We start from the raw sequence: 24618 nt of genomic DNA on the forward strand, positions 1-24618 counted from the left end.
TCCTGAAGCCAGCCCAACTGGCATTATTTTAACACAAAGAATATTTTGTCTAGTTTAGGTTGTTTCCTGCTTAGTGAAAAGACAGTGAGTCTGGATGGGTTTGGGGCTGGTTTCAGACAATGTGCGGCCTTCAATGCCAAGATCAATGTCTCTGCAAGTGAAGAATTGAGTGAAGAGTGAAAAGCTGTTTGTACAGGCCAGGTAACAACGAGGGAGATTTTTTAGAGAAAATAACAGCATTTGTGAGGAGGAGGAGGTGAATGTTGGGAGATGGGTTCATCCTCTAGGGCTTGGGAGACTCCACACTAAAAGTCCTTGGAATACTTGCTTTGAAACAGTTTATTGGTGGGAGAGCTGCTGCTTTTCCAAAGGAAACAATGGGAAGGTTTGTAGATTTTGTTCAGATTGCAATGGCTGGAACACACATTACAGGCCTCAGGCTGGCAGCTATACTAGGTCTATAAACCGTAGTGCTCTCAAGAGAGTGTGAGCAGAGAAACCATAAATGGAAGGGTTGTTTTTGGACCATTCTTACTGAAATATGGCCAAAAGATCTTTTTCTAGCTGCCTTAAAACATTTGCTCCCACATTAAGGCACTGCCGCCAAGATCCAGCTTTAAGTGAATGCCTACAGTTAAGTTATACACCCCCGGAAATAGAGATTTCTGATTAAAAACATCATTAGCCCCATCAGTCTAGTACAACTCATAAATGATACCATTATCAGACAAAAATCTGCATCTTGGGCGACGTCATAATCTTTTCTCTAACATAACTTAGAGCTGGTTATTTTCATAATTGAAATATTTGGCAATTTTTTCAGGCACACTGAGAATTATACTCTGAAATATTCATAGTGGTATAAAACTACTGTACAGTGCACCAACAATTCATAGGATCCGAATGACTGACTAGAAGAATGGGGGTAAAACCAGCAATATTTCTGTTTTTTTCTTCACGCTTTCATGAGTTGGAGAAGAACATAACATTCTGGAACATAACATTCTGGGGGGAGGGATAGCTCAGTGGTTTGAGCATTGGCCTGCTAAACCCAGGGTTGTGAGATCAATCCTTGAGGGGGCCATTTAGGGATTGGGGGCAAAAATCTGTCTGGGGATTGGTTCTGCTTTGAGCAGGGGGTTGGACTAGATGACCTCCTGAGGTCCCTTCCAACCCTGATATTCTATGAAGCCACAGATTTTCACACCAAAAGGGCAGGTTTTGCCTGTGAAAAAGAGGGGGAGATGAAAAGTGCAAAATGTTTGTTTTTCACAGAACTGGTGAAAACAGCACTCGAATGGCCAAACTCTGTGGCTGACAAGGCTGAGATGAACATTTCCCCAAAAGATTGTTACGTCATTAAATTAAGTGCACAACACACAAGGGGTTTCCAAAAGAGTTTAATAAATAGCGAGGTTCTTTCTTTACTGTATAAACTATAAATATACCATGCAGTCCTTATAATTTAAAATAATTTACAGGCTGAGGTAGGGGGGGATGGGAGGATGTGGGCATGAGTGTTTGTTCCATCTCAGGGTCTCACTGTTTTCCGGCTGAGCACGCACACACATGCGGTATCGATTCGGATAAATCTCCAGGCTGCTTGCTTGCCTTCCATTGTCAGTGCTTTGACAAAGGTGTGCGTGGTGGTGCAGTAGGAATTCCAGTGCTTAGCATCAATTCCCCGACACCCACTGGAGACTGGCTTAGGGTCCCTGCATTTGGTTTCGAAAAAGTACTGCTTGAAAACATTGTTGTTAATGTTCACCTCTCCCAGCACTGTCACCTCTTTGCCTTTGATGTCAGTAGCTGTGGTTTTGTCCCCAACCCACATGCTGACACTGTCACAAACTGAGAATTCTCCCCGGTGCAGCACAGGGTGAGCAGTCCGCTTGGTTCGAATAGTCCTGTTAAGAGAATCGGCACTGCCCAGATACTCCATGTTCTGCCCATCCCCCAACACTGGAGGGGGCTGCGTGCTGAACAGAACCCGAGGGGACCGGAATCGTCTCTTTCTGAAAAGCTTTGGATTGACAGTGATGTTTGTTGCCTGTCCAGCTTCTCTGCTGTCTACCTTCCCAGCAAGGTGATGATTGGCTGTGTGTTGAGCTGCCTTGGGAACGTGATTTGCTTTAGTCCGATGGATATTTGGAATGGTGGGTCCTGCAGGAAACCCCCATGGAGCATTGTCCTCTGACTTTGGTGCTGCCTGTATGCCGAGCAAAAAAGCTATAATCAGAGTGTAGTACAGCATGGACATTACGCTATGCACCTAGAATGAAACAAAAACTGAGGGTTACTACAAATGACAGGGACTTGAACTGAAAGCACTTGTGCTACATGAAAAGTGCCCACTCTGACCTTGACGGGTATTTACTGATCTAATGCTGCTACGGACAATGAATTTGCTGGATATTTAGTACTGTAATGCTGATCATACAGATCTCATCAGGTATTCATGTGAGTCCCAGATGTTCTTCCAGAAAAGCTCATTCAAACAGCACTAATGTGCTTAATAAAGTGGGAATCCAAGGAAATAATGGCTGGATTATAATTAATTCCTTTGGTATTTGTTATTAGAACATTATATATGAAGCACTTGTTTGGGGTTATTAATGTGGAGACCATAGGATAAGAAGGTGTTCTCTGGAGTACATCTCTCCATTGATATTTTTCTCAAGCTCTTTGACAATGGCTACTGCCACTCTGGGGCCATAGCACTGGGAGTTATGGGTAGAGAAACACCCTTCTTTTTTTCGGACAGTCATGAGCAAGTTCAAGTTCTACAGACATCACTGAATAGAGAAACAGGGCCAGGGCTTGCCGCTCTGGAAACTGGAGAATATGCACATCTGTTTGGGTGTGGAAAAATGTAAAATCAATTTCTAAAAATTCTTCAAGAACAACGTTATGCCATAAGTCCAGTGACAGTGAAAGTTGCATTAGGCAACACAGACGTGTGTTAGGTAATGAATCAGTAGTGGGCATCCTATGAATAAGAGAGACATTTGAAACATAATCTGAAATTGCACTTAAGGGCAGACATTGAATTTCCCCTGCAAAGAGACAGGGTATAAACAGAACAAAAACTATCAAGCCAGACTCCTCCCCTGTCTCAGTGTCTCATTTTGCTTGACATGTTTCAGCTGGCCTTGGATTTCACTGCATGTCCGGCAGGCACGCACTGACTGGACAAACATGATTTCACAGGGGAAAATTCAAACTCTGCAATTTAGCTCTAATTTCCCATAATGTTTTAATATTTTTCTGGACATGGATCACTTATTACTAAAGCTCCCCCTCCCTTTCTGCTCAGCCTTCCCTAGCCTAAAATTGGGAGGATTACTAGAGTACTTGTTAAGTTTTTATGCTTTTGCTAAGACCAGGATCTCATGGAGAACTCAGGAGCCTATGAGGAAACTGCTATCTGAGATAAGAGCTGGATAGAACTAACCAGCTGAGTTTGTGCAGGACTGGATGATCTGATGGATTCAAGAAGCGAGCCGAAGATGCCAAATGGAAGGAGTTACTGAAGACGGTAATGATGCAAAAGTCCCTGCAATAAGGGGAGAGAGAGAGGCCAAGAGCCACTTTAGCAATTCTCAGTGCAGTGACCAAACTGGATTAAGTGGAGACTGAATGTTGGAGCGAGAGGCAGGTCTTGCTGCAGTGAAAATCTTCACCATCCCAAACCTAACCACATTTAGTAGGACCCGAGGCTGCCTTCTTCCCACATTCGGCTTGTGCTACACAGGCATCGTCTGTGTAAGGAAATAGAATTTGGAGGTGGGAGTAGCACTATAGCCATGTGAGTCTACGAGTAACCTCCAGTTCTCCAACTCAAATTAAAGTCAGATGGTTCACAACATCGCTAGAGTTTTCTTTTTTCAACAGAGATGTTATTGAAAAAGGTCTGCAGAACAAAATCCAGACGTAGTTTAAACACCCCCACAGCAGCCTCAACCAAATGTATTTACATATAGACCCTTTGTTTATACTTTCCTTCTATAGGAAAGAGAGCTTAGTGATGCCAATAAAAGCCTGTTTTCTGCTTTTGTGTGATTCAGAATTCACTAAAATGCAGCAACACGTAAAGAATGATTTATCTCCCTTCCTCCTGCTCTTTTATTACACAGTTACTAACATCATTGTAGTCTGTGCTTTAAACCTACTAACACAAAATTGAAACCATCTCCAATTTTTTCTCCCCACCCCCCAACTTTACAATCGCATTGCTCCATATTTCTCTTCACTGTAGCAAGTACTCTGCAGGCAGCACGATGTGAAGTAGGACTAACCAGGACAAAGCTATTTGTTTGGGATTTTTGGTAGTTATTTTTTAACCTTGAGAAAGCATTTTCAAAACTGGATCTCTCCATTTGTTTATGGGAAATGGAAGATGAAGGATTAAAGCAATGCGTACCTCAATCACAGTTAATTGTATGCGCAAAATAAATTTTAAGCCCAGGGAGACCTGGAGTGTGTGAAATATGGATTTGCTGTCTTACAGAAATGGCCATTCCGCAAGGTTTGTTTGTTTCTGTTCTTCCATTCACATGCTTAGTACATATTTGACTCTTAAGTGCTGCTCTCTGAAAATGTGTAAAGTGTATGCCAAGTGCATCTGAGCTTCAGAGAGGTTTTACAGAGCTGCAACCTTTAGGCATGAAATTCAGGGACCAGGGCCAGCTCCAGGCACCAGCATTCCAAGCAGGTGCTTGGGGCGGCAATCTGCAAGGGGCGGCAGTCCGCGTGTTTTTGCCGCTCCAAGCAGCGCGCCGAATTGCCGCCGCGGACGGCGGGGGCAGTCTGTGTGCCGTTAGGGCGGCACACGTGTTTTCGCGGTGGCAGCAATTCGGCGGCAGCTTCTATGTTCAGCTGCCCACAGCAGCAATTCGGCGGCTTCTGTCTTCCGGCTGAACATAGAAGCTGCCGCCAAATTGCTGTCGCCGCGGAAACGCGCGAGCCGCCCTAACGGCACATGGACTGCCCCCGCCATCTGCGGTGGCAATTGGGCGCGCTGCTTGGGGCAGCAAAAACAGTAGAGCCGGCCCTGTCAGGGACACCTCTTTGCAGATGTAGCCATGTGGGTCATCGCAAACCTTTCAATTCTAAAAACGTAAATACTGCAATGGAGAGTATTTCATAACAGATGGGACTTCAGAATGGCTCAGCTTCCATTATAATACAGTAATTAGTAAACATTTCCCACAAATGATGTAATCTGCTAGAAGAAGAAGGAAAGACTCAATGAAATTCAAAGGCAACTGATCAAAAATGTTGAATGATCTGTTTAGTTCACCTGGGAGTTTGCTGCTACGGGATATTGTTGAGTAAAATCACTTCCTAAGAGTCATAACAAATTAGGTGCTTACAAAATAAGAATATTAAGTGCAAATAAACTGGCAAAAATAAAAATGATAGGGGTCTGTTGATCTTCTAGCTTCAGAGTATAAACTGATCGCTCTTCGGGCTAAGAAAAAATCTGCTCTTTCCACACCTTGTTGTACAGTTGATCGAGTGTATTATTATTTATTTATTCGTCTACTTCTCTGATGCAGCTGGTACAAGCCACTGCTGGAGGCAGGAGGCTGGTGTAATTAGACGTGGTCTGTTTTGATATAGCAGTTACTATTGCGCTTACCTCTGGGTGTATTGAACGGAAAGCTGCTCCCAGGCAAGGTCTTTATTGCCTCCAGACTCTGAGCTGAAGTTGGATGCAGCATGCCATCAGGCCAGTCTGACTGCACAGCTAAGAATCTCTGAACAACCTAGTCTGGGTTCTGCTAGAGGAATGAAAGTATCCGTGTCAATAATAATTCAGAAAATGCGCTTTTCAAATAACCTTTCCCCATTGTTAGAAGGAGCACAGGAGCAAGGCCTGGCAGGCAGGAAGCTCACTTGCAGGGCTCTTTGAATTATGATTTTTTTTGCTAATTTCATGGTATAGCAGTTGTCTGAAGCACAGCACTCTCGGACTCTGCAAGCACTGGCCTTGAAGAACAGCAAAGCACGAAAGCACATGCTTAACTTTAAGCACACGAATGCCACTGAAATCAATGGAAAGTAAATTTTGGCCAGTTTAACTTATTCGGTGGCTGATTGTGCCAACCTCCCTCAGACTGCATCTGACCTTACTCTGCAAGTGGTCCATTCGGTTTCAATGTGGGTAAAGGTGGCAGAACTAGGCCCCGATAGTGTGGGTGCACTCAGTGAGAGGATCATCCGCCTGGCACCAAGGCATTAAAGAAGCTTTAGAATTTTTTTTAAATCAAGTTATTTTTAAACTGAATTTTCACAGGCCAAATCCATGGAGTCAAACTATGGATTGGCTGCACCTGCACAAGCCCCCAGTTTTCATTAACAGGAGCTGCACATCAGGAAGTGAGGTTGTGGGACTTGGTTGATAGCGTGGCTCTTAAAAAATCAAAAGGCAAAGCTATTTCTTTTTAATAGTTTAACTGAAAATTTCCAAAGCACTTTTAGCATGGGGCTTGCACTAACTAAACCTGGGAGCAGCTAGGATAGCATCATGGTCTGTTGGAGCCTTTTGATTTGACAGATCAAGGACCTTGCATCACTTTGATAAGATGAGGTGGCCAATGTCCAAATTCATTACTGCATGTAGATTATGGACCACAATCTACAGTATGGAGTTTGTTATAGAGAAAATATCAGAATACGGCAAATTACAATTACATGAATTTGTTAAGTTACATCAAACCCTAAAAACAAAATCTTCATGCTATAGAACTGAGTAGATTATATTTTGGTAAGAACGTACTAGTAAAATAATAACCCTTTCAATGTAGCCTGTTAGTTTAGTAACACTAATGATAGAGTTATAATATACATGCCACTGCCAAAAATAATCCAACAATTTTTCCAACTGTTCTGCCACCCTAAGAAAACACTGCTCAATTCCAACTGGCTGGTTATTTAACCACAAGAAAAAGTTTCATTTCAGCAGTTTTTTTCAAAGTTCTTTTACTCCATGCTTCCCGGATTCACCATCATGGCTGAATCCAGTAAATGATGCAGTGCCATTCAAATGATGCTGAAGACAGCACCTATCCACGTTTCCATTGTATATCCAATTCTCAAAGATTAATCGCATGTTAGATATACTGAAGCAAAACTTTCTTCAGAACTTGTCAGTTTAGATTTCTTTTTTCTAATTTTAAAGCTAGTTTAAGCCACTGCAACAAACATTTTACATGGAATTGCAAAATATACGTTTTCCTTCTTTCGGGATCTTCTCTTACTCATGCACTAGTTAAAGAAGTAGCATGTTATAAATGTGAAGTATCAGAGGGGTAGCCGTGTTAGTCTGGATCTGTAAAAAGCAACAGAGGGTCCTGTGGCACCTTTAAGACTAACAGATGTATTGGAGCATAAGCTTTCGTGGGTGAATGCCCACTTCGTCAGACACGTGTCTGGGCATTCACCCACGAAAGCTTATGCTCCAATACATCTGTTAGTCTTAAAGGTGCTACAAGACCCTCTGTTGCACGTTATAAATGTATAAAACACTATTCACATGAGTTTCTACAAAGAAACAAAACACTTTACTACTTAAAAAATAAAACAAAACAAAACAAAAAAACCTCAGACAAATGGTTACTGGAAAAGGCATCAACCTAGATTTAAATAACCTTCTCTCTTCTTTTGTATCACGTGTTAAGTCCTGGCTGCCCGCCCTACAATAAAGGCACACTAGAAAAAAGCAGGACAACATGTAATTAACAGTTTGCTAACAAGTATCGGGTTCTAGAAATGATGACCCATATTAAAGAACACAGAAGGAGACTCTCTTTTCACCTGGGAGATCGTAAGCAATGTATGCAGGCAAAGCAAAACCTAACCTACAACACATAAAACGAAGGAACTCAGCTCCGTTTTTCTTCTACTAATAGACATCTTACCGCACATGCTTCAGGATCTGCTTATGAAAATAAAAAAGAACAAAAGGACACATTGCCCGGATGGAGGTTATTCAATACTTGAAATATATGAAATGAATGGCCCCTGTGCCTCCTCCAAGATGAATACCAGTGGTTAACATTATTGCCAAAATCTTTTCTTTTCCTTCTTATGCTAAAAATACAAAAATCCTGTATCCATTGATTTCAATACATGTCTAGGAAATTATTGTGTAGGATTATTCTATATAATCTGAAGAATCAGTAGCCAGCCTGTAAGCACACGCACACACACAAAAGGGGTGGAAGTTCTTGCAGGAATGTATGGAATTAACACCAACATCTGTGAAAATTACAACTAAATATTGGCAGCTTTTGCTAGAAATACAAGAAATAAATACATAAAAAAGGAAGTTTATCTTTCGTTAGATGTATAGTAAGTCAAACCCTTTCTGAAAACTACAAACCTTTTTCCAATGCCATTACAATGGGGAAAACAATAGATACTCATGCAACATCAAAAGAATTCTAGTTCATGGCTATAGAGATCCATTACTCTACTAACACAAAATACAGCACTGCAAGTTCAATACTATCTACCTCTTCTTCCTAGGAAATCCAGAGTGCACCAACGCTCCAATAATATTAATATTTGATTTAAACCCACTAAAAGAGAAAATTTGGAGTTTTATTTGTCACAAGCCCAGCTCTTTGGTGCCATTGTTTCCTGGCACACTGAATGATTTCACAAATATAAAATCTTGACTCAGGGCACCAGTGATACCTCAGCCTTACTGTGGAATGACAGGCAATACATACTTGGGTCTCCTGTGGCTAAACTGGGAGCTAGAGGAGCTTTGTCACCTTCAAATCAGAATTCCCCTTCCTAGAATTTCCTTTTGTGTGTTTATCAGAATCCTAATGTTGTATTTCATAGTATTTTTCTGTATAATTTTAACCGACAGACATTATAAACTCAGCTTTTATCACAAAATTATATTATATATGCTTGATGGTAACTGCCAAAACATCAACCAAGCGGTTGGATATAATGAAGGCTGGATTTCATGGGTATTTTTAAGCTTATGTTTAAAGTGGATGCATCTAGCTCTTTCATTAACTCAGTAGCAAAGGTCAGAGGAGATGAAAACCTGGGATCCCAAATTTACTTGATACACATATAATTATGTTTCAAAAAGTTCACAGTCTTCTAGTGTTTCTTATTTCTGGTTCCATTTGACCATGACATCATGAACAAAGGACAACTTTCCACCAGGGAAATTCACTCTGGGGCTAACAAGAGCTCCACAGTACTCATCTCTCCCAAGGGACTTGAATCATTTTGAGTAAGAGAATCCCTGGGATTAAGAGCAGATTCTTTTTTCCCACACCTATAGAATGAAGGAAACCAGCCGCTTTCTCCTTCACCACTAACCTAGTGCAATTTAGCTATTTTAGACTCAAAGGAACGTGAATTCCAGCAATTCAATTCCCAACAGAAATTGCAGTCTCTCTCTCCAGATTGCCTTGTTTCAATTATATAGCGCTCAGTCACCCACTTTTTTGAAAGCAAGAACAATCTGCCTGTTCTTTAATACACATCACCCCAAAACGAGCCTTTTTGTGAGGACAGGGGAATTTATTTGATGTCAATTCCAAAACTGCTGGAAGTTTTAGCTGCTATTTTGTACAATATGTTCCCGTTCTGTATTAATCTACAGTCACCCAGCAGTTTAGTAACCATGGTCTGTAATCATTAGATTATAAATGTTACACTCCAATCTCTCTTACTGAATCAGTTAGTGCCTTAATGTGCATCACTTTCCCAGCTGCTCTCCCAATTGTCGAAATCCAATTTATTAATGGATAAATGAATTGTATCCGCTAAATAACGTTGTGCTGCATGCTTGAAAAATATTCAAAGTCAATAAACGGGTTAACCCTGTGTGTGCAAAAGCAGGATTGTGATAGCATTTCCCATTTATTACAAGCTATCTGGACCCAGATTCTTATCGATAATGTCTATAAACAAGCCTCTCCTGTCCTGAACAAGAAACTACAGGAGCAGAGGACATGCCTTCAGAGCCAAACACGTTCAAATACAAATCACAGTCCAGTTAGCTTTTGCAGAACTGTCTATGTGATTTGATTGTTGATAGCAATTAATTCTTGCTAAAACATGAATTCTGACCAAAAAAACCCTTCCATTAGACTGTTAGAGACTAAAATGTGCTGTAAGTATTAACAGCTCATAATTCCCATCATGTCTGGTTGGAATGGATTCTTGCTACACGGATTTTCCTTAAAGATTGCCATATTCCATTTTTCCTTTGAGGTTTCACCCCTGAAGTTATGCAGCTCTGTAAAGAAGGTGATTTCATTGCTTTGTCATAGCCCATAATGCAAGACATGAAAGATCAGGAAAATATATAAAAACCTGGTTGTGCAATCAGTAATTAAAGCCATACTCCTATGTTCCATTTTCTTCAGTGTGAACTGAAAACTAAGATGCAAACCTTGAGTTTATACAAGGACACCTATGAAAAATTCACATAATTGGTGGCCTGGTACTAAATTGGCGGGAGCAATACCTGTGCGAAAGCAGACGGTTGCTGTTTGAACTGAAGGAGGAGATTCTCCCAAAAGTTCTGCAGAACCTTCTGACTTGCTGTCCATAAATGCCCAAGTGATTCTCTTCTGCTTCTAATTAGACTACAGTTTCCACCCTGAGTCTTCAGTTCTTGTCACACTATTTTGTGAATGGAGATTACATATATTTTTTTGCTCAACTGAAAGAGACCTTCTTTCTTTTATTTAGCAGTATCTGATCACTTTCTTCACCCATGTTGTTTTAAGAAGATGCAGACCGTTCACACCTCTGGAGACAGCCCTCTGAACAGAATTGGTCTAAGGCTATTAGCAGAGACGACTCTAGGTACCAGCGTTCCAAGCATGTGCTTGGGGCAGCACTATTCAAGGGGTGGCACTTCGGCCCTTTGGGGGCAGCACTTTTCTTTCGCGGCGGAACTCCATTCTGTTTTGTTTTTTGTTTTGCTTTGTCGGCGGCAAAACACCTGGAGCCAGCCCTGGCTAGTAGATTTCAGAAACATCTAAACTACTCAGTTTTTTCACCTACACATTTCTTCTGTATGGATTTCCATCACATTAACCATAGGATTGGTGTCTTCTATTCGTTGGCTTTTGTATGGTCTACCGTTGTGCAAAAACCTTCTGCTGGTGAAACCAGCCAAAAGCTACATTTTTATGGGATTATAATAAAAATTATCTTGCACCTTCCATATGTACATCTGGGAGGCAAGTGAATCTTTTAAAGAGGGGCAAATAAAAGTCCAGAGAAGACAAAGGCTTGCTTTTTCAGAGGTGTTTAGCACCCATAGCTCCAATTGTACCAGCTTTATTATGGAATAATGTACCAGTCGGGCCATGGTTAATGTTGCCAGTAACTTTCAATGCTAAATCCTATTTTTGACCCATGGAAGGGAAGTTGGCTGATAGATTAGTAACGACAAAGCCAATATACTGTATGTAAGCTCTGTTATCTGCCCAATTCTTACTGCATATTGGGGTTCCCTGGATACTAACAAAGTCCAGTTATGAATGTAATCATTTCACTGGATGAGGGGAAAATCTGCCTAACATTAATTTGTTATGGGAAAGATAAGACTCAAGAGTTAAAACCTGCTTTGTTTGCATCTGAGGCATGTTCGCTGATTCTTAGTCCTGCAACGTTTTTCAAACACTGCAGCATGGCATTTAAATGGAACGGACTTGCAGAACATTCAGCTGTGTGTGTGTGGTGGGAGAGAATTCTGAACAAAACTATCAGGTCACAGGAGACCACTTAGGCCCTTTGGCCCTCTTAACCTGCTCATCATCATACAATATCTAATCTTTATGTGTGCTGAGAAACATCATTAAAGTTAATTGGGACTACTAATGTGATGTTACTCAGTATGAGTAAATGCGGCAGAATCAGGCCCTATGTGAGAATAACACAAGGAGCAAGGAACATTATTTTTATCTTGGGCTCTTTTTTGGTGCAGATATGTTGGTAGAGAAAACAGAATTCAGCCTGCTAGCATGCACATTATCACAGTTGTGCAGTAAAACCAGATCTTCTGCATTACAAGGGAAAATATAACTAATATCCCAATCAAAAGTAACTATAAAATTCCATTCTACAGAAAAATAAACCTAGCCACATGGGTTATGTTCTAGTCTTATGCAAGACACTATTTGGAATGCCTGTTTGTGTCATTTCTGAAACAATACTTTAAGGAGGATGGCAGATTTTTGGGTCGGGTAAAAATGAATAAATACTTAAATAAAAAACACAAGTGATTCAAGCATGTTTTAATGATTAGAAAAATTCAGATGTGCCTTGAATTTATTAACTGATGTGTATGTCTCCAAATGTAAAGTGTACTTCTCCAACTCCTAGTCACTGCTGAGTCATAAAATAATAGAAATGTAGAGCTAGAAGGGCCCTCAAGAAGCCATCAAGTCCCGTCCCCTATGCTAATGCAGGACCAAGTAAACCTGGACTGCACTAGTCATGCTCCCTAGAGCAGGGGTAAAAGAGCAAGGCCTGGTCTACTACGAAGTTAGGTGGACAAAAGTAGCCTTGTGTTGACCTATTTGTGCATGTATCTATATTCAGATTTGTCACCAGGCAATGTAAGTATCCCATTACAGCAACACAGTAAGACCACCTCCCTGAATGGCATGAAGCCCTGGCTGACCTGCAGATGTTGATGCAGTGCAAGTGTAGACAGTGTGTAGCCTGTGTCAACCCTAACAATCCTCCAGGAGTTGTCCCACAATGCTGAGACCACTTTGGTCACAACTTTAAACTCCACTGTTCAGGGGTCAGAGAAACCAGAAGCCATCCCCCACACTTTAAAACCCTCTGGCATGTTTTTGAAATGCCTTTTCCTGATTGCTCATCTTGGCGAGCACATCTAGCAGCTCACCTCTGTTGTGCGCAACTTCCCAAATTACCATGCCAGCACCATGCACTAGACACACTCCTGTTTGGAGCAGACAGGAGGTTTGGATCTCTTGGGTCCGTGGGAAGAAGAGGCTGTGCAAGCACAGCTACGGACCAGCCATAGAAACATGGACATATCTGAAGAGATTATGCAGGAGATGCAGGCAAAGGGGTACAACAGGGATCAGCAGCAGTAGTGCCAAGTGAAAGTGAAGGAACTTCACCAGGCATATCACAAGGCCAGGGAGACCAACAATAGGTCTGGTGGTCCACTGGAGAACTGCTGCTTCTACAACAAACTGCATGCCATACTTGGTGAAGAACCCACCAGCACCCCTCACGCCTCTGGATACCTCAGAGGAGCCTGAATCAGAGACCCCCTGCCATGAATAGTGAGGAGGAGGATGAGGACACAGTAGCCATGTTGTGAGCCACAACCTGTTTGAGACTCCACCATAGTCTAGCTAGTCCTGCCACGTGAACATGGATGAGCCAGATGAAGAAAACTTGGGTAAATATATGCATGAATTTTTCCTTGCAATGTTTAAATATGAAGATGGTACCTGGTGTCATAACCCACAGGCCTCAAACCCAGGTCTATGGGGTTTACAAGTACAGCTATGCTGCAACCTTCCACTGGGAAGCTTGCTCAGCTCTGCTGACCCAGGACCCATGAAGCCCAGCCCCAGTTTGAGGCTCCACCCCCTGACATCCCATTGGCAGAGTCCCAGAGCAGCCGATTGGCCTGCTGCCCTTACTTAAGCCAGCAACAGGCACAGGATAATTTCTGAACAACTGGGAGTTACCTGGAGGGATTGTGTACCTTGTGCTGTCTGCTTCCCCCTGCTTGAATTCCTGGTGCCCTGACCTGGCTTGGCATCTGACTTGTGGTTCTGATCTCTGGTTTGTCTCCTGCCTCTGAGCTGGCCTGACTGTGAACCCTGGCTCTGAGCCCTATATCTGCTGCTCATGTTCTACCCCATCTCAAGTTAACAAGACATAGGTATTGATTTTTCATTGTTTTACTCATATGAGAAGCACTAGAGGTAGAGTTGGCATTTGCTTTTCATTCTCCGGGGGGGGGTGGGAGGGCATGTAGAACACTGTATGTGCATGGGGCTGCATGGGGCTGTCCCTTTTACCCTCCTGAGAGATCTCACTGAAACTTCTGCAATCCTTTCCTGAAGGCTTGTAGGAAGAGCTGCCTTATTTTTTCCTCTGCAGTAGGATGTCTTCCAATGCCACTCTGCAATGATTTCAGCTGGGCAAGCTTTACTAGGTTTATAATCTGAAGCAGTAACATGAGTTCTGATTACAGGAAATAGAATGAAGCCAACATCCCAATAAGAGTGTAATAGTCTTTCAGGATGTTGCATGACTAATAGCGTACCTAAAGCATTTGAGTACAACTCTGTGCCTCAGCGCGCAAAAGGGATTGCTTTGCTCTCTAGTGATGAAGCACACCTAATTATTGCTACCAGATAACTTGTAAAGTATTGACCGTTCTTGGCCCTGCACCTGACACAGTGACACCAGGTGCTGCCCGGAAGAGCTTACAAACAAAGACAGACAGGCAAAAGTCTGGGTGCACTGGGAACCCCAAAGGGAGGTTTAACTGGGAGATGAGTCTTCATTGTCCTTGTTGGTGGATCACTTCATTTAGGCATCTTCGAACAAGTGACTCACTTAGGAAGGCTCAGAATTACTAGAGGGTGGTAACTCAGTAGAGATAGGTGTGGAGACAAGGGAACCGAGTAGGGTAGAGTGACTTGCATCCATGGGGGGAAAGTGATAAATGAGATGAGGGAGGGAGGCCACAGTGGAGCTGTGCAGGGCTTTGATGGTGAGAATGTGTTTAGCATGGGAAGCCCATGTTGGGGCTCAGAGTAGGAAGGCTTGACATGGTAGGAGTAACAGGCAGAACGGTAAAGTGGGAGCTGCATTTTGATGGACTATGGGGTCCGATATGGTCATCGGGGAGACTGGAGAGGAGGAGGCTTTAGTAATCAAGGTGGGAGGACATGGACAGCCACCCTAGCTGTCAGGACAGAGGAAGGGATGGATTTTTGATAGGCTATGGAGAATTTGGACATGCCCTGGATGTTTGGGCAGAATAAGAAGGCAGAATCAAAGATGATCCCCCAATTGTAAGCTTGAACAGCCAAGATGATGTGGGAGCAACAGTGACAAGATGGGAAGGTTTAAGAGGAAAAACAAGGAGTTCAAATTTAGGCATATTAAACTAGAGTTATTAGCAAGCTATCCATGTGACGATGCCAGGGAGATACCTTGCTGGAAGACAGCACTGGGCAGAGGGACACAAGCCTAGAGAGAAAAGCTGGTTTGAGAATGACCAGCTATGAGATAATAGTTGAAGCCATTTGAGTGGATTGATGTAGGCCCTGAGGTTTGAGGGTGTAGGCCCCTGAGTCCTTTCACAGAAGAGGGTGAAAGCTGGAATAGAGCGGATCCAAGCTGGAGTTAGAGGTGAGTGAATGGAGGCAAGGTTTGTAAATAACCTGTTGCCTGAAGGGAGCTGGAGGAACGACTCTGTCCCATGACCTATCCCGGTACCTACTACCCATTCACGGTACAGTCAGACCCCAACAATATATATCTGATTGTCACTAGTAATTCTGGCAGTGGGCTCCAGAGTGACACAGCTGGTTAGAGCCAGGAGCAGGCCACAGAGTGGGGGTAGCAAACATTTTAAGTTGCCATGATACAAGTTTACGAAGCTTTTTTGGGCCTGATCCTGCTTTCGTACCATTTTTTACATCCATATCATTCCACTGACTTTAATGGAGTTACTCCTGATTTACACCTATGCAAGTGAGATCAGAATTAGGCCCCTTTTCTGTCAACTATTTCTATTGTAGGAGAAAAGGAAAATTCCTTGCTTATCCTCAAACAGGGCAGTTTGGCCTCTCCCAGATAAAAAACTAAAACCCCAGTAACATTACATTCCATAGTCATCCAGTTTTTGCTTAATATTACCCAACACAGTGAAAACCACTAGGAAATGTGCACCTCGGAAATTCTCCTCATTTGTGACTCTGACTTTGTTAATAAGGGGAGGATGCCCACAAGCTCATCTCCAAGACAAATATTTTAACAATGTGTAAATTAGTGATAAAATGTAACTTCAAACACTGAAAAGCTGGAAGGTCTGGGAAAGCGTGGAACCATGCTGACTAAGAACGGCATCACAATGACTGGGTCTTATCTTGGGTGAGTAAGATCAAGCAAAGAATATAAAAAAGAACTCTGAGCTCATTTCTTAGACTGTTATCAGCAAGTTACCATCTAGGGCAGGGGTGGCCAAACTTCCTGACCCTCCGAGCCGCATATGATAACCCTCAGAAGTTTGAGTGCTGCAAGACACGCACAACCTGCCCTGCGGGACAGTGCATGCTGGGGCTTGAGGCTACAGCCCTGGTCCCATCATCTCCCCGCAGGGCAGAAGCCCCCTGGTCCTACCACCTCTCCACAGGACAGAAGCCCCAAGCTCCTCCCGCCCAGTCTGGCAGGTGGAGAATGGGGCTGGGAGAAGGGCTCCATGAGCTGCACTTTAACTGCAAAGAGCCACACACGGCTCACACGCCACCATTTGGCCACGGCTGATCTAGTGCATGTATTACAGTGCCTGTGGGATACCGCTTGTCTCTAGCCCTTCTTACCAATATGCCTCCAATGCTGTAATGTTCCACGAGTGCTTCCACGGGAAGGTGATACCTTTTGGGAATAATACATTGCAATGTCCCTTCCTATGCTGCAGTATCATTCTGCACAGTTGTAGAAGGACGGGCGGCAGATCTACTTCTAGACTTCAGGTTCAAATCCAGCCCAGACAGTGATGATCAAACAGGTACTATCAGCTGGCTGTTTGATGATCAGTGAGGTCGCTGTCGGGTTCATGGGGGTTAAGGAAGACCATGCTAGCAATCTCATTGCACTCACTGCTATTGTTGGCTCACACAGATGCAGGCTAGGGAATTCTGGGGGGAGAATGTGCCGATGTATGAGAGTACCCTCATATTTATGGGTGTCTTTGGGATCAGGGCTCTCGACGGTTTCTCCCAATCTAGAGCACATATTCATGAGGCTTTCTAATCACCAACAACTGTCTAGAGAACTGTGGTTTCCTTTTAGTAACAACACATGGCCTTTAGAATGCTGCCCCAGTTAAGGGTTTCCAATGGGACTGAGCTGTCACTGACAATCCTGAGGGTTAGCAGGGTGATAAAAGCGCACAAAGTTCCCCTGACAGAGATAAAATTATCTAATTTAGATAACGAAGACAAAATGGCTTACACAGAACAAATGTTACTAAAGTTAGTCATGTCATTCCAAGGGGCCTTTAAACACAGTGAACGAAAAATGAGTTAATAGTCACTCATGAGACTGGTGGGAAGTTTCTCTGAAGATAAAGGCCAGGACAAAATATGAGAGGGAGAGTGAGGCTCAAGATACAAGGGCCCTAATTCTCAGTAAGTCAATGGACTCAAAAGGTTTAAAGCTGGTATGATGGAGTGGTGAATCAGGCCGAAGATGCCCAGAACTCTGGCTGCAAAGCATTAGGTGAGCATGCAGTTGTAGAATGATCAAAATAGTAGCCACAAATCAAACCTAAAGCTAATGGTTGACACATGATGACTAGCTTGGAATCTTCCATTGTAGACTTCGGTCTATGGATGAGTGTTTTATTGGACTTTTGGGTTTCATAAATCCTAACTCACTGGCACAAGGCACTGACTGAAAGAGGCTAAACCCTCACACAGAGGCCTCAGGCACTGACCGACTGGAAAATCACAGCTGAGGGTTAAGGGTGAAATTCACGCCATGAATGTGAAGCCTTCCTATCTGGGGTGGATGGCAAGTGAAATTCATCGCCTCCCTGCCAAATCCAGGGCTAGGGTGCAGGGCTGCCATGCAGTTACCACTCTAGGCACAGGAATAGCATTATAATGTTCACTTTTTGTTAGCAGTAAAAAAAAAAAAAAAAAAAGATGTCAGTTTATACCACAGTGCATAGGGAGGTTTCTAAAAAATCTGTTACCCGCCTGAGATCAGTCGTACCTTGTGGAGCATGTAACATGGAAACACAGAAGTGTTGTATAAAATAAAAACTGGGAAATAGAGCTGGGTAAATAACTGATTTTTTGCTTTGGTGGTAGTTCAGGTCAAACAGTTTTCCTGATTTTTCAGAACAGAATCTGAAACGTTCAGAATTTTCACTCAATTGAAAAAGTCAATTTTGGATCGCACAAAATGTTTGTTTCTGAGCATTTTCAAGGGTTAAATTCACAAACTGGCCAGAGGAGGAGGAGCTTGTGCTGCCTCCCCCCCCCCCATCTTTGACCCAGTGGTTTGGGAACTCACCTGTGATGTGAGGAACTTGGGTTCAAACTCCTACTCTGCAACAACAATGTGGACTCAGGTCTCCCTCTGTTCTAGGCTATTGGGTATTCTGGGGCAGGTCTCGCTCTCAATCTCTCCAGTTGAAGCTGTTCAACTTTATATAAATAATATTAATTGGAGCAGGAGGATTCAGAACCTTATTTTTTTCCCCAACATGCCCCTCCTCCAGTGAGTGCCCTAACCATCAGGCTCTAGAGTAACTGTCTCTGCCTCAGTGACTATTTGAGGTTATCGGGGATGGGGGCAGGGCCAGCTCCAGGCACCAGCAAAGGAAGCAGGTGCCTGGGGCGGCCAATAGAAAGGGGTGGCACTCTGTCCGTTAGCGAGGCGGCACATCTGGGTCCGCGGCGGCAATTCGGTGGTGGATCCTTCAGTCCCTCTCGTCCACGTCAGCGGTAGCTCCATCGCTCCGCTTCAGTCTTCAGCGGCAATTCGGCGGTGGGTCCTTCAATCGTGTTTGTCTTTTTTTTTCCTTTGCCGCTTGGGGCGGCAAAAAAGTTGGATCCGGCCCTGGATGGGGGGAGCACGAACACCACAACTTTCAACTCCTCCTGTTAAGTCTCCTTGTGAATCTAGATTGAAAATTGTTTTTGTCCTAAGCTATTCAGTGAATGTGTGAATAATTTCAAGTTGACCAAAATGCATTTTTTTGGCAAATAAACTATTTGTCCAAAAATTTTTGCCTAGTTCTACAGATAAGTCATAATCAGAATCTCTTGGGCAAACAGATTCCATCAATGTAAGGTTTCTCCAAAACTTTATTTTAGAAAAACATTCTTCAAACACACACAACCTCCAGGAAATGCTGACATAATCCTCATGGTATTTAATGATTTTTTGTTGTTGTTTCAATTCTTCATTCTCCATTCACTCTTTATCCAAACAAGGAATTTTTAACTCCTACCAGAGTCTCTCATAAACTTTCCTATGCTTTTACATTTTGTAAAAGCCACAGAAGTTTTTCAACAGGACGCGAATTCTATTCCATGTGATCATTATTACACTTGTTTGTAATTGGCAACTCAAAGAAGAAAAATAGATCAGCAGTGAATCAGAGATCAGAGTTTGCAATGTAGGCCCTACAAATTCAGAAGCTAGATGAAGTTCATAAAATCCTTATGATGACATCAAAAACAATGAAATTGTTTTGGAAATTTTGCCAAGCTGTGAAAGACTGGAGCTGTTTTCAAAGATGAAACAGATTTCTGCATGAAAAGGGATTAAAAATTTGAATAGAAGAGATCCCAAAATAAGCATGTAATCTACGAGACGAAGATGCTGCTCTGCTCATACAAGGCTTTCTAAAACTTACAGAAATACTGTTAATACTTAAATAGAATATTAGTTGCATTTACAGAAATGTTATTCAAAGATCTCAAATGATTTTATAAACAATAATTAATTAGGCCTTATAACAGACATATGAGGTACCAGTAGGAATTAAGTGGCAAATCAGTGACAGTCAGGAATATAACCTAGGAATCCTGTCTAGCAGTTTGTTTCTCTGGCCACTAGATACACTCCCTTGCTTTTCTTTACTTCAAGGAGACTCTTTCCTATTTCTAAATGAGGGATCTGTTACCCACATGAGACATTGGGGGCTTCTTTTTCTTAGCAAATGAATTCCCTCTTTGTTCACTCACATTACAGCCCTGAAAAATAACCTGCCAATTTGAAAAAGGTAACAAAAAATACTAATGAATGCTTCAGAGACATACTACCTCACCGTCCAGTGCACTTGATATATGAAACAGCCAATAATATCCCACTGCAGTACTGTTTACTCTCTGGGTTGTATGCTTTTTATTTCAGGGTTTTTTATGGTTTTGCTTGACGCACTGTATTACAAATCCACGTGAGCTTTAGGCATGATATTTTAATGCAGGGGTCGGCAACCTTTCAGAAGTGGTGTGCTGAGTCTTCATTTATTCACCCTGATTTAAGGTTTCGCGTGCCGGTAATACATTTTAATGTTTTTTAGAAGGGGTCTCTCTATAAGGCTATATATTATATAACTAAACTATTGTTTGTATTGTAAAATAAACAAGGTTTTCAAAATGTTTAAGAAGCTTCATTTAAAATTAAATTAAAATGTTAATCTTACGCCGCCGGCCCACTCAGCCCGCTGCTGGTCTGGGGTTCTGTTCACCTAGGCTGGCAGAGGGCTGAGCAGGGCCTGCGGCCGGGACCCTGGCTGGCAAGGGTCCGGCAGCCAGAACCCCAGACCGGCAGGGGGCTGTGCGGGGTCAGTGACCAGGACCCCATAGCCCACTGCTGCTTGGGGTTCCAGCCGCCAACTCCTGCCAGCCGGGATGCCGGCTGCCGGACCTGCTCAGCCCACTGCCAGTCTGGGGTCCCGGCCCTGCCCACACACAGTGGGTACCTACCTTCTCCCTGGTTCTGGGCCATTCTCTTCCTCTCTCTGCACTGAGCTGAGGGTGGGAGTGCACTGAGCACAGGGCTGGGGATGAAGGGTCTGGCCAGGAGCTAGAATGAAGGAGGGGCTCAGGGTTGGGGCAGGAGATTTGGGTGTGGGGCACTTACCTGGGCAGCTCCCATTTGGTGCGAGGGGTGCAGGTGCAAATGTCGGTGTGTGTGTGTGCAGGAGCTCCCGTTCGGTGCTCAGGGTGGGAGTATGGGGGGTGCAAGAGTCAGGATGTGGAGGGTGCATGAGGTGTGGGGGCACTGGGTATGTGGGGAGTGGTGCAAAAGTCAGGGCAGAGGGCTGGGGGCATGTGAGGAGGTGCAGGTGTCAGGGCGGGGGGGGAGGGCTGGGTATGTGTGTGGGTGCCAGAGTCAGGGCTGGGGTCGTGGGGGGGGTGTGAAGGAGTCAAGCAGAGGGCTGGGTGTGTGTGTGAGGGTGGTACAGGGCTCAGGGCAGGGGCCTGGGGTGTGTGCGGGGCACAGGGCTCAGGGCATGAGCCTGGGGGGCATGTGGGGCTGCGTGGCTCAGGGCAGAGGGCTGTGTGTGTGTGTGTGGGGTCAGGGCTCAGGGCAGAGGGCTGGGTGTGTGTGTGTGGGGTCAGGACTCAGGGCAGAGGGCTCCCCCCACTCCTGTGGCTCCCAGCTGGCTCACCCACTTGGGGCCCCGCAGCGCACCACACGAGCGCAACTAGCGCCCCCCAGTGAGAGAGTCCCCTCTGGCTGTGTCTGGAGGAGCCGCTCCGGGCGGTGCATGACCCCGCGGTATGCGAGCTCCTTGCCCCAGGGCTCTCTGGCCACCACCGATTCCTGCTCGCCCGCACCTGCTGTGTGCTCAGCGCCACCGGGCCGCGCGGCTCTCTGCTCCTCCCAGCAAGTACTGATCCATGGCCAGGCGCCTGCTCCCGGGGATGCTCAGCAGCCAGCGCTGCTGCCGTCCCCGGCCTCTCCCGCCTCCACCGCCCCCGCTTATTGCTGCTGGGAGTCGGGACTGGATCCAGCAGTGAACCCGCTCCCCCAGCGCGCCACCAATCCACCATGGCCAGCTATACCAAGTCGGCCCAGGTGAGCGGGCCCCTGGGCAGGGCTCCTCGCTGGGTGAGGGGATGCGGGAGCCCACAGGCAGGCCACTGAGGCGGCTCCTCTCTGGGGCAGCGCGGGATCTGTCCCCCCACTGGCTGGGTGTCCTCGGGCAGGCAGCAGCGTGCCATTAAAAATCGGCTCGCGTGCCATCTTTGGCATGCGTGCCATCGGTTGCCGACCCCTGTTTTAATGTAAAATTTAAATGTTGGTGATCTAACTTAAATCAACAAAGCCTTAGTTAATATTTGAAAGCGCTTTGAGAGCCTCCTATGAAATGGTCTATACATGTGGAAAACATTGTTATAATACATTCTGGAACATGAGTTCTGTAGATGACGAGGTACCATTGGGTGTAATGGGTTAAACAGACTGAACCTGGAACACAGGTCTTTAAAATATTTTATGACCTGAATTAAAGCAATATTTATTTGAGTAGAAGAATGAAAAAGCCAATAAAAACCAAAACAAACCCATTTAACTTATAGTATATCAAATCCTAAATTTGGATCCATCATTAATGGGTTGAATTCTGTGCTTGCATTTACATCCAGGAAATCCTATGCAAGCATATTGGTTCCAAATGACCAACCCTACATATGCAAAAGGTGACACATAGTGACCTAACATGCATGCTTGTGCATATTCTTGGTGTGAAGTCTGAGCCCATTCTAGAGATTGTATCCCAATAATTTCAAAGCAACCATTCATCAGCATACTCCAAAGCAATTACTCCATCTGGTAGCTGTGATTTTCTTTTGGCAAATTAAGATTCTATTGCTTCAGTTTAATCCAGGAAAAAAGGTAATTTTTAGGGATTTCATGTTGGTTTTTGGCGACCTCCAAATTATCACAGATGAAAGTCAAATGTTCCCTGCCTCTGCACAAACAAGACCCATTTAAATCTGATGCAATTTTGAAATGACCAGTTGTGAACTCCTAAGAATAGGGGTTGTAGCTGAATTACCCACAAGAAAACGATAACCTTGGAAATACTACCAGCATACAGTATAATCTGTATTACAATTGTAATGTTCCCTGGAGCCACAAGCAGTTCCTCATGAGAATGAGGCTCTTCTGCCATGTTGGGTAGTTCACCAAGAAAAACATCAGATAATAAAAGCAATTTGTACTGATGCTTTGGCTCTTCTAGACGTCATCAGAAAGAAAACAGGCAAATAAAAGTTCAGCTTTGAGTTCTTTGCTTGCAGTACATGAGCAGAGCCACTGAAGTGCTCTCTAGGTAGAGACAGAGGCACGTTGCGCATAGTGGTGTTCCCAGAATTCATGCTTATGTGACTTTGTAGTTTGCAGGTTTTTGCTACCATGAAGATGTGGGGTTTGCATAAATCTGAATAATTAAAAATTTTTTTTTAAAAAGCCCCACACCTAATTTTTTTTTCCGTCGGTATTCTACCCTGGACTGTCTTTACATTGCTCCTTTGTCTTTGATTATCAGCAGAGTACACCACTGTCATTCCTGTCTGTATAAATCTGCAGGATTTGTTTGTGCAGCTGATGCGGTTACTTGGCACTCCTGTATTTACATTTCTTGCATTTTTTCCACTTTGCCCTCAAGTGGTAGGAAATGCAAATGAATAGATTCTACGTGGCCCTTACTCTGGGATGTAGGAGTGGGAGTAAGGAAGGGTAATTCTTTCCCCAATCTGCCTCATCCATTGCAGGGCCAAGCTAGATGGCAGACCCTGTTCCCTAGTGACCCTCAGGTAGGGTGTCCTGATTTTATAGGAACAGTTCTGATGTTCAGAGCTTTGTCTTGTATAGGCACCTATTACCCCTCCCCCCCCATTCCGAATTTGCACATGCTATCTGGTCACCCTTCCGTCAGGACTTTTTCTCTCTACTTGTTTGCTGGGATGTATGGCACCCAAAGGACCAGAGACATCGCTCCATACCTCCCCCCCCAACCCCCGCACAAACCAGTGGAGGCAGAAGGCTGCATGCCTCCAAGGGATGTAGCAGCGCAAACACAGAACTCCAAACTTGGAACTCTGGGAGACACTGGGTATCACAGTGGTTCTTCTGGGGCATTACAGAGCTGTAGCTCCCCTGCCTAAAAGGCAGTCTAGACCTTGAATGTAAGGACTACAGGGCTGTGAGAACTGTCCAGTTTGCTGGGCTGCACACTCAATAGTCTGGCATCACAGTTACTTGCCAGTATGAAATTTACCTCTAGGAACATTTAAAACAATCCTCCAGACCTTAAAGAGCCCTGCTCCAGCTACACCACCCGGCTCCTCCCCTGACTCTATCTCCCTTTCTTGGGCTGCATTCAAGCTTCCAAGTATCTCTGCTGATAAACGCCCTTCGGCTCCAGCCTTTGTACTTCCCTCCATGCCCACCCACAACGTTTGGGGAAGCCTCTCCTTCAATGTTGGCCAAGCTCCCTCCTCCTTTCACACACTGAAACACCTCTCCTGTGAAGAGTTCCTGCTCTGCTGACCAATCTCCTCCTGTCCTGCACTCCCCTGCTTTCTGGTGTTTTTAGGCTACAAGATCTTTGCTGGGGGGTGGACTCACTTGTTCTCCTTGTACCCAGCACACAATGTCATGTACAACTGTGGTGGTCTACACATGGCAGAAACCACACAGTCAGGCAATAAGTCACTAAATGTGTCTTCATTTTCACAGGTTTCAGAGTAGCAGCCGTGTTAGTCTGTATCCGCAAAAAGAACAGGAGTACTTGTGGCACCTTAGAGACTAACAAATTTATTAGAGCATAAGCTTTCGTGGACTACAGCC

The 24618-nt window shown here is 44.2% G+C and overlaps 1 protein-coding gene across 4 annotated transcripts in view; it reads right to left on the reverse strand.

The window, feature by feature from the left end:
- Positions 1-1384: 1384 nt before the first annotated feature.
- Positions 1385-24618, reverse strand: part of NGF (nerve growth factor) — a 48295-nt gene continuing 25061 nt past the window's right edge. Inside the window, exons 2-4 of one of the 4 annotated variants that reach the window (XM_034767070.1) lie at positions 5645-5783; positions 3455-3556; positions 1385-2272 (exon numbers count right to left, since the gene is read on the reverse strand). In XM_034767070.1, the coding sequence (XP_034622961.1) occupies positions 1532-2260 (729 nt within the window). In that variant the 5' untranslated portion in view covers positions 2261-2272; positions 3455-3556; positions 5645-5783 and the 3' untranslated portion in view covers positions 1385-1531. Of the gene's footprint in view, positions 2273-3454; positions 3557-5644; positions 5787-24618 lie in introns of all 4 variants that reach the window. The other 3 variants (XM_034767069.1, XM_034767071.1, XM_034767072.1) reach the window with 3 other exon arrangements.

The sequence above is a fragment of the Trachemys scripta genome, chromosome 4 (assembly GCF_013100865.1).
Source record: "Trachemys scripta elegans isolate TJP31775 chromosome 4, CAS_Tse_1.0, whole genome shotgun sequence".
Lineage (NCBI taxonomy): Eukaryota > Metazoa > Chordata > Testudines > Emydidae > Trachemys > Trachemys scripta.